The sequence below is a fragment of the Cygnus atratus genome, chromosome 20, assembly GCF_013377495.2.
Source record: "Cygnus atratus isolate AKBS03 ecotype Queensland, Australia chromosome 20, CAtr_DNAZoo_HiC_assembly, whole genome shotgun sequence".
NCBI classification, from domain to species: domain Eukaryota; kingdom Metazoa; phylum Chordata; class Aves; order Anseriformes; family Anatidae; genus Cygnus; species Cygnus atratus.
In genome coordinates, this window is record NC_066381.1 from 11,860,645 (window position 1) to 11,876,753 (window position 16,109).

Here is a 16,109-nt window from a genome sequence, read left to right on the forward strand (position 1 = left end):
AAGGCTTGGCATTTGCCTGCATGATTGAAAGGCTGTTTTTCATCTGGCTGGAAGATCTGCGTCAGATCGGACCCTCACTTTTATATACCTCTGCTGGCCCCTTTGTGCATAGTCCGTGGTATAAAGAGGACTCTGTCATCCACTACAGACTGCATCTGCTTTGCAAGATATGACAGAAGATGTACCTGTCCTTAAGCAGAGCACTTGAGTCTCCCTGGGCCTGACGATCATACACAGTTGCTTACTCCACAGAAGTATTTTCAGAATATAACAACTTGATAGCACCAATTTCTACAAGTGAATATTAATGACAAAACAAGCAAAACAGATAATAGTATTGTTATCCAAAGCCTAAAAACAGTTTCTTAGAAAACCTGGTATCATAATGTAGTTGCATTAAATAACCATAATAGAAAAGAGGAGAAAATTGTAAAAAGTTGGTATTGTTGAGGAGGGTGGTAGTCTTTCCTTCACTGCTTTATTCACGACTAGGTTTCATTGTTTTTGAAGATTTTGATTCAAACATCTCCTGCATAACTCTGTTGCTGTCCAATTAGAGTTATATCCTATGGTCTTACTGTATCTTGCAAAAACTTTTATCTGCAAAATTAGCATGAAGACTTTTCATGGATGTTCATCCTGACAGCTGAGAAAATCCAGCTTATCAACAGAACACTGAGTTACTCAAGGAAAAAAAAAAAAAATGTTCCTAGAAGGTTGATGAGCATTATATGAAAATTTGTTTCTAGACAGTGGTTACCTAAAGTTGGCTTAAAGTATTCCGGGACTTGGTATTTTACAGCACTGTGTTGTAGCTAGTAAATGACTGCATGAAAAGACCCTGTATTGAGCTCTAGTAATAACATTCATTTCACAGGAAAGCTTGCTTTTAAGACTTTCTTTCTTTGTGCCCATAACAGTTTTGTTTTAATGGCCAACCATCCCCTTTATTTTTCAGACAGAGATCTATTGAAATCCTCATGTCTAGGAACTCTTTGGTAGAGTTACACTAACACCAGCTGATAATCCTTGGGTTTGGGCTATTAAGGCCAACTGCTTTTCTATCGCCAGCAAGTTGTGTGTGCCAGGCTTCGTTTATATATATATATGTGTGTGTGTGTATGTATGCATTTTATGTGCATGTATATATATGTTACACATATAGAAAGAGCAGAAAGTTGTTCACATTTTTTCATGTGAGTCTAGGCTGCTGTAGGATTACTTAAGAGCGAGTGTGTAAATGAGTCAGGAAAACTGTGGAAGTATGTGTGTTAAAGAGAGACAGTGTAAGTATAAAGCAAGAAGCCAGAGACTGGTTTATTAAAGCTTCTTTCTGGACTCTACTCAAACCTCAACCAAGTTGTTTAACTTTTCTCTTTCAGTTTTAAATGTATTTAATGCTTATCAACCTATAACACTGGTTAGAAATATGTCCTGCTAATTCATGCATGAAAACAGAGATTAAGTGATCTGCCTAACTAATGAACAAGTTATGTTGCTGAAGACTCTGATTTCAGTCAAATTGTATGAAATTTGCTGTGATTCTTGAAGTTCTAACTCTTTCAGTCATGTGGGAATCCCAGCTTTTGTTGGAAACTGTGACAGAATGGCAGGAATGCCTTTGGATATCAACTCTAGCTCAAAATAAATGAAAACAAGTAACAGGAACTCACTGTTTCAGTTTTAAATTACTTAGTTTTAAGTGCAGACTTGCAATTTTGAGGGTTTGGCTTGTGAATTTGTGCAGCAATTTGCAGTGCATAGCAAAACTGAGCCCATGCTGGCAGAAAGTGGTATTTCCTATCCATTATGTCAGTTGGTCCCCGCTTTTCCCCTTGTTAAATCTTTGTTGTTAAATGTTGTTAAGTTCCTTTTGTTATATTTGCACTTGAATGTAAGCCTAATAAAAATGTAAATTATATTTATCAACAGACAATTCTTCTTTGTAGTAGATTTTTCTCAACTGCTTGGTTATTTAATCAGTGGTTTAGCATTCCAGTGTAGTAACTGTCAACTCAATATACTGAAAACAATTTTCTTATTCATCCTGTGCTTTTGCATGAGTAGTCAATATTTGTAACTTTTTATGGGGAAGGAAAACATGCTTCTTCCAAAGGCAAATTCTAAGGAATTCCAGTGTCTTATATGGAATAGAGGCAATTGCAGCACAAGCCATGTGGAGGCACAGAGTAAAAGGTAGCCATAGCACGCTGCTCAGAGGTGATTAAGGACTGCTTAACAAGATGTTTGTTAGCTTTTTAGAAAATGAGTTGATTATACTGAAAGTATTTTTGCTAATTTCGTTTTTTTTCTGCAGCACTACATCAATAGTTGCCTATTAGTTGTGGTGTAAATGTGGATTGTAGATTCTGGTCACAAGGAAGAGACCATTTCTTAAGTAAGAAAAAATGTTTTATCTTTCCCATGTTTACTTCACTACTTTATTTACCCACATGAAATTACTCACTGGCCTGATTTGGCACACAGCTTTTCAATGAGTTTTCATAAACCATTCCAGGTCAGAATGTGCACCTCATAAAATATTATTTTTATAGGCAAACCATACACTTAACAGAACTGAGTGTACTGGATACTAAAACAACACACGTGTGTGAACTAATCTTTGTGAACAATAATATAGGTTGGGTCTTTGCAAATATTTTAGCAGGCTGGTTGAATATCAAATTTTCCATCAGAAAAAAAGTTAATAAATTTTTCAGTTAAGCAATGATTATTTCTGGAGCAAGTATCTATTTTTCTTCAATAGTTTGTCTTGGTTACGCAGTCAAAAATAGAATTTCTATCAAGGTGGGGGAGGTTTTATCTCCTTAATAACAAAAGCTGAGGAAAAAGAAAAAAAAAACACTAGGCAGTCTCCTACCCTCAAATGTCTTATGGTTCCTCATTTCAGAGCTCACCTTTGACTCTTTTCATTCATAACTGACTACAGATATGAGTCCAATCAATAAGAGCGAATATGAATATAGTATCCCAGGATACTGAAAAATGCACAAGTTAAAATCAACCATCAGGGAATCCATATTGGGAAACAAATTCACCCTTGTCTAAAGGGTCTTCAAATAAGTAAATCTTAATTTTTTTTGCATGTGATCTGGGTCCAGCTCTTAGCATTTGGTGTTTTTTGTTTGTTTGTTTATTTTTCATTTTGGACAGACTTAACTTGGTGATGGCCAGCATTCTAGGAGTTAATTAGATGCAGGTGTCCTTCATGAAACACCTCTCAGGTCTTTGCTAATTTATACAAAGACCTGCAGCAGCCATGCATAGCCTAGCTATGTGGAGTCCTTCCACTGTACTGTATTTTAACTGATCCCACAGTAGGTTAGAGTCTGCACAATAAAGTAAGGTTAGGGAGAAGGTCAGGATTCTCTGCCTCCTGAGAAACCTTTAAAGAATGGAAATTACAAGGGTAAGTGTTTTATTTTTCTTCTGTGGCTTGGTCCCTTGTAGCAGCTGGAGCCAAAAGATCAGAAAAACACCCTAATAAGTACTGGGAGGCATGAATGCCTATCCTTATCAGTGTTATACAGGTGAGAGGTCCAAGTTCGTATACTTTATAAAGCCAGTCTAGCAGGGTCACTCTGTATGTAGAAGACTACCTGATGTAACAAACTTGAGCAGTGAGAGCTGGAGCTGTTGAAGTAAAGCTCCTACAGAAAGAGGCTAACTCAGCTATCTAGAAACCTTTCAACTTTATTAAGCAAAGATGTGCATGATGTCTGGACAGCTCTGCTAATACTTACTGTTGAAACTCTTGCACTCAGGAGCAGAAGGTGAGCAATTTTAGGAACAAAGGCCATTCTGACTATTCTTCCAGAACTGGAAATAGATTCCAGGAATGCTGCTGTCCAGAATGTGGGCAGAACCCTTGCTCCTGTCTTTTGTTGTCAGTGTTGAATGTTCCTGGTGTAGGAGATGCATGTTACCTGAATGGAAAAAATGTTCTATGAATAAAATCTTCCATCTGCTGTGCTGTTCTGCACAAGAGCTGTTATAGCTTCATGTGGACTGTTTGGTGGCATTCATTAAGTGTAAGTAAAAGAGAACATGGAAAAGTTGCTGAATAATTATAGCATGCAAGAGAATGCCAGAGAGGCTGTCACGAGTGTTCTGTGATCTAAGATCAAGCTTGTTATGATTTCTTTGTCTTCCTCCCGAAAATGAGCCTTTCTGTTCAAGTAAGGTTCTCAAGGAATGGATATGACACTGTCATTTCCAGCAAAAGACTTTTCCAGCTTTGAGTCTAGGGGATTTTTTTATTATTATTTTTTTCCCTGAGAGTGCATTTAGATAGCCTTCCTTATTATTTTTCTTCTGTGCTTCCACTGATAGCAAAAGTAGCCCTTTCACAAAAGTTGAAGTCTGAATATTTCCTGAATCCTGGTATTCTGGATCTATAGCTCCCAAGAAAACAGGTTCCTGATATTCAGCAAAAGGGGCGATTTTCTCTGCCTTGTGTGTTTTTGTCGGCTCTAAAGAACTAATTAGAAGACCTCCAAACTTTGGAAATGTGAGGTTAAAACACTGGAATGATGATCTGCCTTGTAGTTAGCATGTACATGTTACGTGGCTTGTGGTTAAAGATTTCCATAAAAGGTTGCTTGGTAGTCTAAAGATTTCCATGAAAGAATAGATTGTAGAAATCAGAATATCCAGGTTGGGGGGGGGGGGGGCGGGGTTGTTTGTTTTTATAATATACTTTCTAAGCATGGTTGTGGAGTCATGGATTTCATTTGCGGTAATTATTTTTTCTCTGAAACAATTTTTTGATTTCTACCCAATATCTAAGAGGTGATCGGGATTTTCTCTGTGTCTCACTATCAGACACGTAATAGGAGATCCAGGTGCAGTAGTACTGTTGAGGTAAAAATAGCTTTATGTACTGGTCTGTACTAGCCAGTATTACTGATCTCAAGAGACAGCAAAATTAATCTAGGATCTGATCCTGAGACTTCCTTTTTTTTTTTTTTTTTTTTGCAATGGTTAAACTGGAGGACTGCAAGATCAGACAGCTCAGCAATTATTATTGTGGTGAGAGGTAGTTTAACATTTCTTATTTATAGTGTATATAAAGTGGCCTACAAAAAGGCTCAAAATATGGCAATTACTCAAAATATTTTAATTAAGATTTTAACTCTGCAATACAACAAGAAAAACATTGAATATAACACAAGGAACATGTCAAGGTGTGCTCTACACTGTTGCGTAATTATTCAATAAGTTCTAGGTTTCTTCAAGTTACTTAAGTATACATGTTAGACATAATCCAAACATTCTAGTGTAGGACTGACATATGGAGGTTAAGAGACTTGTCTACATAAGGTATATTTAGATTTGCCTCCTAAGGAGTTCAGCACTTCTGTCTGCCTGAATGCTATATAATCTTAAATATATGCATTGACAGACTGGCTAGCATGCAACTAAAGAGAGGGTTCATATTTTTGCCAAATATTTATGTAAGCATCCATGAAACTATAACTATTTGTGCACCACCTTTGCAATGACCAAGAATTAAAGTTATTTTCATCATGGGTGGGTGAGCTTGTGGGTGAGTTTGTACAGGATATTTAAAGTTTTACAGGAAGGAATCTCGCTAATAATAACATCTTCATTACCAGGGGCCTTGCAATTCTAGCACTCTTTTCTTCAGCTGCATAAGTAAGTGCAGTGATATTTCAAGTACAGTTATATGTTCCTGTACAAGACTAGGAGAATCTAATTTGCCTAATTCTCTTAAGTCAGGCAACTGATGTGGTGATAAGGCAAAAAAAAAATCTTATTTTTATATTTAGCTCCAATGATTTCACTAACATGACTCATTTTTATCAAAATGTTAATACTCATGGTTATTACCATTATGGACTTGGTGGCAGATATAAATGTGTCATGGAATTAAAGAGCCTACTCTCTGGAATAAGAGACTGACAGGCTAATAATATTGAACAACTGAAATGCTTCTCCTAATAACACTTTAACTCAATATTGCATGTGGTTTAGCATTTGTTCTAAGCATCCTTTGAAGTCTAAATAAAGCCCATTGACTCACTTCAAAGTTTTTTCTTTAAAGCACCTTTAAAAATGTCTTAAAATGACAAGCAATACCTTAGTGAAGATATTCCTTCTGGAATGTTACTCTAAAGTTCAAAGCATATTGATCCTGGCAAAGGGCTGACCTCAAATTCAGATGTGTTCCCAGTGTCCTAAGAATAGAAGACTGACATATTTTTAACCAACTTCTTAAAGAAAAGTATAAAATGCTTTGTGACCTTTTGACATTTAATCTTAAATTTGTCTTCGTTTCCTAATGGTTATCTAAACCTGGAGGAGTATCGTAGTCACATGAGTACATGTTGCACTGTCTGTAAGCCACAGACTTCTAAGTCTTTTTACACTCCTTCACAAAATTTTCTGCTCCACTGAATGGTGTTTAATAGTCTTCAGATGAAGATTGTTCTACCATGATTATCATAGGTTGGCTTTTGAAATGCGTGTTACCTGCCAGTTTCTTGAACTAAAAAAAAAAAAAAAAAAAACCTTAATTGAACAGTTAAGCCTTTAATTAAATATGTTCTGACAGTTGTTTCAGTCAGTGATAACTATGATCTTGCTTCTATTCAATTACAATTATAACATTGGAGTAAAAAAATTGCAGACTCTGTACTGGCTTGTTATATATATAACATAATGCATACTCTGTTCTCTGTTATTTAACCATATTTGTAGCAGATTACTCTCCAGTCTGAAAAATTCTGTCTTGCATTCTATGGTTAAAATCCTTTAAGATGTCATTACCCATGTCAATTTAAGTGCACCCTATACGGAAGTAGATGGGTAAATGAAAGCATATCTCTTGGGGTCCAAGCATTGTGTATAAAGTACTTACTGTTTAACAAGATCACTGTTATCAATTATGAAGCCTTGCTGAATCTTTTCTTTCTCATGGAAACGCATTGTACTTTGATGTCATAGGTAAACTCTTAGAAATGTTTCACTTCCCTCATTTCCACCTTCAGGAGCTAACAGCATTTCAGACAAGACTCCTGTGTGTAATGGAGTCTTGGTGTCTTCACATCCCAGAAATAGTTTCATTTAATGACTGTGTCTCCCTGCCAATTCTAGTGATGCTATATTGTACTTGACATCATAAACTATATTGTTTTCTAAACAGTATTACTGTTAATGCAGTACAGTATTACTGTTAATGCAGTACTGATCAGCATGATTAAAAAGGCCAGAACCTAGCCTATAGCTTCTAATATTCTCTGAAACCCATGAGTGCAAAACTGAAGCTTAAATCAGTGGAAGGCATATCCAGCTAAAAACTGTCATTAACCAAAAGTTTGGAAGTTTGACTAAGCTAATATTTAAAAGTATAAATAAACCTAACTTTTCCTAGAGAAAGTTTTTTTTTTTTCTTTTTTTTTTTTTTTTTTAATAGCATGACCCTGACTTTCAATTTTTGTTCCTAGTTTTGATGGCCAAGAATTGAGTTGTTTGACTTAACTCTCTGGCAAACCTACATAGTAATTTATTTCCCGTGACCAAGCCTTTCTTAGGATTCTCTCCTCTGAAGTCAGTTTTGGGAGAGAAATCGCATTCCAGAATAGCAGTGCAGATGCATGGGATCTGTTTGATCTCTGCTTTTAGCCCAAAGTATGTGTTTACTGGGGAGTGACTTGTTACATTTTGTTGTAGTAATGGTAGTATTCCATAACCACTAAAACCTTGGATTTTTTGTTGTTTGGTTTCTCTTTTTTTTTTTTTAAAAAAAAAAGAGCACAACCCTATTTTATTAGGAAAAGCTATGCATAAATCCTGTTTAGATTGTTTTGTAACCCAATTTCCGGAGGGGGGCGGGTATCACAGTGCATAGGAAGAGATGGTATTATAGAAAAATCACTAAGTAAGACACTAAAAGTAGTTTAAAAATGAAAATAGCAAATCATTTGCATTTAAAAAATAAATAAAAATCAGTCAGGTTTCAGGTAAGTCTGTATACAGTGTACTGTTACAAGTGCCTAATCATACAATTGTAGTAGCAATGAACCTAAGCTAACTTGACAGTGTTAAACCATAGGGGCTTTTGTTCTAAAAATCTAGGATGTAACCCCAGGCAAAAATGCAACCTCTAGAATAAATTTACAACCTGAAAGCTGGACTCCTTTCCAGGGTGCTGATGCAACAGTGCAGTTCTGCTTTGCACTCTTGGAGTGTTTGTTTATTAACTGGTTTCACTCTGATACAACTTTTTAATGAATGAGGAATTAACTGCAGAGGTTGTCTGAAACCTACTTGGCTCATTGTAAAGTTGCTACAAAACAAACAGACAAAAAAACGCCCAGGCTCAAACTTCTGTCCAATATGCAGAAAGAAAGAACACAAAAATAAAAATCAAAATGTAGTTCAATATTTTAGGTTTGAGTCTCTCCATTTTCCTCAGCTTTGGAAATGTTTATCAACGCCTTGCCTAGTGCAAAGTTAAAATGAATGTTTTGCAAATACAAACACAGTCCTCTTCTTTTACCGTTCCCAGCTTTTACCCTACATCTATCTGGGGGGAGGAAGGAAAAAAAAAATGACTGGAACATTGGTAACACAGGTAAATAGAATGAAAAATCCTAGCATTGAGATTTAAGGCATACTGCTTTCTAGACAAAGGTTCTGTCTAGAGACAGGCATTGCTATGGTTCGACTTGGGGGAGGCTCTAACATAGACTGAACTAGAGTCTCAGGCATTACAGAACCTCCACAGAAAGAAGCCACAGGAAACCAGATTGTGTAAGCTCTGCTGTTCACGGGTTTATATGGTATATTTTCATTTCTGTTGGAGCATCCTAACTTTAATAAAGCATTTAAAAATGATTTTATTGAATTCCATCTTAAAATACTTTGTTCGGTTAGGTAAGTATTAATCTCTTAATGTAGATTGTAGAAATCAAAATGGCAAATCATTTCCACTTGATTTTAAGTACAGAGAACTTTCTTTATATCATAAGCACCAAACTACTTACTGAAAGTAGTAGTTCTGTCTTTTCTTTAACCAGCTTTGCAATGTCCCAGTCCAAACTGATTCCACATTTGGAAAAGACCTCTACACCCATTTTATAGCAAGTCCACAATTTTTTGAAGTATCTGTTATATTTAATCTACAGATCTTCTTCGGAAATTCTGTTGCTATTGCTTTGGGGGCAGTACAGAACTATAGGGAATACACTCTTAAAATATCTTCCTCACCTGTCTATAGGTTGACCATGGCTGGTTTATTTTTATCTGGTTAACATTAATAAAATGTTAACCTCTCCAGCCATATTGCTGTTAGAAGGAATACTCTCTTTTGATTAGGAAAAAAAAAACATAAGACTTAGACATCAGGATGATACATAACTTTATGCCTACGCTGGTTCACATTCAAACAGTTTATATGGGACTTTTTTTCCATGTGGTAGAAGCTTGCAGATTTTTTTGCGACTGCTACCTGAAGGTGGCAGCAAAGTTTTCAGAGGTCCTTTTGTTCTGCCGGCAAAGTTTGCAGAGTGAAATGATTGCTATGAAACTGAATTTCGGTTATTTGAAAAATACACCAGACTTTGTACTTTGACTTCTGGCACTTAAAAGTTTGAAGTGAGCTACAGAACACAACAGGACAGCAAGGGAGGAATTTTTCCAATACTATCTTCCATCTGGGTTATTATTTGGAGGCTCTGTTCTTTCTGGCTACGCAGGTTGTTACATGCTCTGCCATTTAAAAACCGGTAGCACGTATCTGCTTACCTACGGAGGAGAACGGCTGCCTACTAGATAAGACACACAGGAATTTATATTCTGGGTACGTGTTTCTGAGTAATATTGTTATGGGGAAAAATCTCCCTCTGCCAGTGTACATTTCCCTCATGAAATTGCCGTAACTTTTTGTTCCCTGAAAAATGACTTATTGTAACTTGTCCAAGAGAATTTATCTCAGTATTTAAAAACTAATACTGAATGAGGAATCCTGTCATCATACGTTTGAGGACCACGAATGACAATTATCACATGAGAAGCTCTTTTTGCCACCGGGGAGCTGCGCGGCATGAGTCGAGCGCAGCCTCAGACCGGCCCGTCCTGCCCGCTCGCTCGCTCTCTGCCGACGAGGCCATTTCCTGCGTTCGGTGCCCAAGCACCAGCCCTGGGATTCTCCGGGGCGGGGGGCTGCCGCGAAGGCGCGCGGCCGGGAGCGAGCTCCCCCTGCAGCAGCCCGAGTGTCTCCGCCGGCCGGTCCGAGCTCGCCGTGCCGGCGCCTCGGGGCCGGGCGCCCCGCTGGCGCGGTCCCGCCCGCTGACAGGCGGCGGCGGGGCGCGTTCTCGCAGGCCTCGGGGCGGGCCCTGCGGGCAACCGCGCCGCCCAGCCCGTTGCCGGGCAACCGTCACCACCTTCCCAAGATGCCCCGGTGACCGTCCCCGCTGGGCTCCCGTCCGGGAGTGCCTGTCGCCATCTTGTGCCTCGGCGGGGCGGGGCCCGGCAGGCCGCCATGGAGGCAGGTGAGGGGCTGCCAGGGTGGGACGGCGCGGCCGGGGTCGGGCTGTGGGCCGGGGAGAGGCCGCCTGCAGTCCGGCCGCGCGGCGAGCTGCGGCCGGCTCGGAAGTGGGTGCCTGTGGCGTGCTCTGAGCTCTTCCTCGGAAGAAGGGGGCCAGGGGCAAAGTCGTGCTGCTCCCGCTGGGCTGCGCGGTTCTCCCCTTGTGAGGCCGCTCCCGGCACCCGGCCTGCCCTGGTGCCGCCCTCCTGGCTCCTGGGGAGGCGTCTGTGGCCCTCATCCTCTCAGACGCCGTGGGAGGGGATAGCCGTAGAACAAAAGCCCGCTACCCCAAAACTCTAGAATAGCTTTTGCACCTTTTGCCACGGATGGCAGCCTCGACTTCATGTTTAACGTTTGTCCTTAATTCAGGAGTCTGACCTGCAAGTCGGGGAGCTCAGGGTCTTCGGTCAAGCCCATCCTGTCCTTGGTCTTTATTCCTATAGAATGCATTAGTTTTCACAATGATGCATGAGCCCTGGGCTAGTAGCTCTGCCTTGACAGCATTTTAGAAAAATGAACGTGTACTTAGATGCAGTTTTTCCAGGGGCATGTATATCCAGGTGTTACAATCTGTTGGTGGTCGCAGCTGGGAATTGAAAGTAAGCGTTGCAGTCCTGTGAATGAGTGATCGCTAGTGATAACAACAGACATCTGAGCACTGAGCTGTCTTCCATCAGTAAGGGTCTGCTATGTGTTCATTATTGTTAAGATTTAAGCATTCTATATACCTTTTTTTCCTATGTTCTCAATTTGCATTGCACAGCTCTTGAATTCTGTGTTCAAGTTTCTTATTTTTTTTTAAGGACATAGCCATTTCTCTATAGCGTGGAAATGCTCAGTGGTGCAGGATGGAGCCATCAGAGAGTTGTCATGAAAATACTATGTCAAGTAGAATTTATCAAATTACTATCACAGAATTTTTATAAGTTTTTATAAATATTACACAAATAATTATACCTACTTTAACATGTCAAAGTATTCTATTTAGCCCTGGTTGGTGCCAAAGAAATTAAAAGAACTTCCGTCAGTGTGGGCTGTTTTAAACAGATTAAAATCTGACTGTTAGTAGTTTGTAAAAGATTGTGATTATGCATATAAAACAATGTACATGGATTATCAGGATTCTCTGAAGCATATATTCTCAATGCAATATTTAATAGCTTACAAACATAGGTGATATGGTGAAAATAGGCGAGAATAAATCTGTAATAACCAACCTGGATCAAGTAACAGTTTATACCAATAACAATGCAGTGACACTCAAAAAGAGACACTTTTTAAAATGAAGGTACTTTGGTGGAGTGATTCTAAAAATAAGAAAGTTGATTCTTCATAGCTCTTTTTCTGTATGGTAGGCCCTGCCACATATTGTCATGGGTGTAAATGGAGAAATTACATGGAATTCTTACGATCATTGCTAAGCAGGTGAAAACTGGCACTACTGAGCTTTGATGTGGTATTGGGTTCAAGGGAGTCTGTTCCTCCACATTTCATCTCCCAGGAAGGGACTATTTGGCAGAATTGCAGAATAGTTAACATTCAAAGGATCTTCTGGAGATCACGTAGGCTACTGCATGCCTCAAAGTAGGATCAGGTAGAGCAGATTGCTAAGGGTCTTGTCTAGTCAGGTCTTCAGTGTCTCCAGGGATGAAGACTCCATAGCTTTTCTGGGCAACATATTCCTTTATGGATTTAAAAAAATAAAATCTTTACTTTAAAAGGATTTCCCTATATTTCAGTTTGTAGCCATTGCTTCTAGTCTCTTCCCTGGGCACTACTGAGAAGAGTTTGATTCTGTCGTCTTCATTCTCTTATGTCACGTATTCATACACTATTCATAAGTTTCCCCCGAGTCTTTTGTTCTCAAAACTGAACAGTCACAGCTGTCTTTGTCTCCTTGTACATTAGATGCTGTAATCCTTTATCTTTGTGTCGGTTTGTTGGGCTTGCTTCTGTATATCCATATCTTCCTTGTCCTGGGGAGCCCCACAATTGGATGCAGCACTCCAGATAGGGTTTCACTGGTGGTAATTAGAGGGTAAGCATCACCACCCTTTATCTGCTAGCAATGCTTTTCCTAATGCAGCTCAGGATGCTGTTGAGCTTCTTTGCCACAAAGGTATGTTGCAAGTCATATTTGACTTTGTCTGCCATGACTTCTAGGTCCTTCTCCACAAAAGTGTTTTCCAGAAGGTTGGCCCCTCAGCCTGTGCCGTCACATGGGGTTATTCCTCCCTACATACAGGTCTATGCATTTCTCTTGGCTGAACTTTGTGAGATTCCTGTCAGGTCACTCTGAATGGTAGTGCAACCTTCTGGTGCTTCAGTCACTTCTCTCAATATTGTCATATGCAGTCTTGCTGAATGTGCAGTGTGTCGCATTGTTATGTTCAACTAGGATTTTGGTGGGCCATTTGCTGTTCTCTCTTTTTAACCTTCTTAAATTTTCCCTGTACAAATAAACCAGGTTCCTTGCTTTTACCTTTTCCTTCACTAAACAAAGGGTCAGTGGGCATTCCTCCATTCTTTACATTTTGTCTGTTTAAAAAAAAAAAAAAGCAAACACCCACATATTTATTAATGCAGGCCCAACACTGATTCATCTGTGGAAGAGGCTTTGCCAAATGAGTTCATATTTATTATGGGGAGTTACTGCTTCATCTCCTGTTTAAACATGTTATTCCTATTTGTATGACTCAAATTGAGAAATTGACTTTCGAGTCTATCATGTGGGTCCAGTTCTTACTGTTTCTCTTGTATATATCAGATGATACAGGAAATCGACTGAGGTTCCAGCTGGAGTTGGAATTTGTTCAATGTCTGGCAAACCCCAATTATCTCAACTGTAAGTACTTAAATGTCAGGATCCTGAGGAATGAATATTATTTAATGGTGTTTATTATCACTGGTAACACTAAACAGTGACCAAAAGGTTAAACAAAGAAAGGTGAATAGATCCTTTTCCAGCATAAAGGTAGTCTTTAAATAATTTCATTTACCCAAATTTCTAATGGCAGGAGGAGGAAGCCTTTAAAATGCAAAATGTTTATGTTATTGAAATAAAATAAAATGCATCTATCTGGTGCAGAAGAGAATAAGTTCAAGTGAAAATAATAATTTCAAGCTAACACTGTTCGTTTATCTGAAACCACAATTTAACTAATGCTAATAATAGTTTCAGGCACTAAACGTAATACCTCTGATTTTCACTGCCTGTTTCGATGCTAGTCAAAAATTCCTGTTTTAAACAGCTATTCACGTCCTTGTTGCTGTACAAATGGAACATCATAAGGGAAATGAGATTAGCTTATTATACCTATAATGCTGACATAAAATATATATTATGCCCTTTGTATTTATTTTGTCCTGAGTTGCCAAAAAATGTTTGGAATCATAAACTTATTGCACAAGTGTCTCCTCTGTATAGTTTCGTGAATGCACATTGTTCAAATCTGGCAGATTTTTTCATACCTCTGTAGCTGACAATTCCTTGTTTGTCATTTTATTTCAGTTCTTGCACAAAGGGGCTACTTCAAAGACAAAGCTTTTGTAAATTATCTTAAATATTTACTATACTGGAAAGAACCCGAATATGCAAAATACCTGAAGTAAGTATTAAAATCACTTAGGTTTCTGCATTTTAATGATTTGATACTTATCTTCTATTATGCACTGTATGGCAGCATCTCAAAATTTGATTTTTCCGTGCAAGCAACCAAAACCTGCACTGTATTTATGTGTAACATAAATTTTCCTGTTTCCAATAGCCCGGATTTAACAGGAATAGACAAAATTACAGAACTTGTTGTTAGTAAGTTGTGCATGGAATCTACGTTTTGCAGTCTTTATCTCTACCTTACATATGCTTAAAATAAAACTGTTTAGCATTATGGGACAAAACTACTTCATTCTAACATGTAGTTAGTGGGCTAAACTGATTTTTGCCTTGTTGATGCCTATACGAAGTAAAGGATGATTTTGCATTTTCTTGTTAGTGTTGATACTCTTCCATATTTTGGAAAAACAGTTTTTGTCTGTGTATTTTAAATGAGCCCTGGAAACAGACATTCTAGTTAATGTGTTTGTTTTAATGAAATCTAACCATTAGAAAAGTTACTCTAGGCAAGTATGTATATGCGCTAATAACAGTCCTTGCTTCCTAGCCTAATAGTGAAGGTATTAAGTTGCAGTGCATAGAACATGGACAGTCTTAAGTGGTTTGATACTTGAGTAAAACACTAAATAAATAAAAGTAAATTATGAACTCCAGAGTTACTGGAGACTCCAGTTTTAGTGTCACTTGTAAAAACTTGTATTAAAGTATTTGTGTTTTTCTTTTTTATTCCAGGTATCCTCAGTGTTTGCATATGTTAGAGCTGCTCCAATATGAACACTTTCGCAAAGAACTGGTAAATGCTCAGTGTGCTAAGTTTATTGATGAGCAACAGATTCTTCACTGGCAACACTATTCACGGAAGAGAATGCGCCTCCAGCAGGCACTTGCAGAGCAGCAGCAACAAAACAATACCTCTGTAAAATGAAAAATGCTTGGAAGAGTGATGATAAGGTGTACTTCAAGTATTTACAAAAGAGGAATGAACTGTTTTGTAGGTTTGGCTGTGTGTATGTATTTGTCAAATGAGTTTTTTTCTTTCACCTACTGTACCGACTTTTTAAAGATAGAAGACTGACATATCTACTTCTGCAATTTATTTTGAAGCATGGAAAATCTTGAAAATTACTTTAGGTATTTGTTCCTATGGATTTTGTAAACAAAACGTAGTTTTTGAGGGCACTAACATGTACGTATCATAACAAAAAGTGTAGTTCAGCAGTCTCTCCTTAGTAGGCATGTTCCCTGGAGAACAATGTGTCTTGAAGTTTGGCTAAGAGCTGCCTCATGTACCCCTTTCTACAACTGCAGGAAGAGCAAATCTGAAGTAATTGTGATTGCTGCACAAAATTTAATTTGTGGATTTTTGCCTTGAAACAGAGATGAGTTACTATTTGTTATTTCTGTTTACCTGGTAATCATTGTTTCTGGGGTTCTTAGAGGGCTTTCCTGGCAGTGTTTTTTAGAGACCAAAATTGAAGTGTGAAGAAACAAGAGCTGCAAGATTAGAGCAGAGATAAGTAATAAACTTTGTGAATACCCAAAAAGGAAATAGGCTGTAGCTGTATCTATTCCTCTAAACTCAGCTTACTTTAATCTTGGTTTTCTTCCAGTGAAATATAGGATGCTCTTAGACTTTTTTCTACAGTATGTGTACTGAAAACAATTTGTGTTACAAAAAAGGTGTAAATGCACAACTGGAGAAGCATTTGTCATTTATTCTTGTATAGTTTTTTTGTAAGAATACAGATTGTGGCAGATGCCAGGGGTTTAATTTTCATGATTTAGATTGTGTTCATGCTGTATTCATGTTATATTTCATGTTCATGTAGGAGGAGGTACTGTGACGTGATCAGAACCAGACGGGTAGCCTTTAGCTTAGGCTGAACAGATAAACTATTAAACATCTTTAGTATTGAAAAT

At 38.3% G+C, this 16,109-nt stretch overlaps 1 protein-coding gene across 1 annotated transcript; it reads left to right on the forward strand.

Annotated features, from left to right (window-relative positions):
* The first annotated feature begins 10,398 nt into the window (after nt 1–10,398).
* MED31 (mediator complex subunit 31) lies at nt 10,399–15,880 on the forward strand. Its single transcript, XM_035560968.2, has 4 exons — nt 10,399–10,538; nt 13,341–13,418; nt 14,085–14,181; nt 14,922–15,880. The coding sequence occupies exons 1-4, from the start codon at nt 10,529–10,531 to the stop codon at nt 15,112–15,114; spliced, it is 378 nt and encodes a 125-aa protein (XP_035416861.1). The 5' UTR covers nt 10,399–10,528; the 3' UTR covers nt 15,115–15,880.
* Nucleotides 15,881–16,109: the final 229 nt, after the last annotated feature.

Excerpts from the sequence above, each read along its gene's own strand:
- MED31 (XM_035560968.2), top strand. Across the intron at positions 13,419-14,084 it reads AAACCCCAATTATCTCAACT|TTCTTGCACAAAGGGGCTAC; the intron begins GTAAGTACTTAA and ends ATTTTATTTCAG. Across the intron at positions 14,182-14,921 it reads GAATATGCAAAATACCTGAA|GTATCCTCAGTGTTTGCATA; the intron begins GTAAGTATTAAA and ends TTTTTATTCCAG.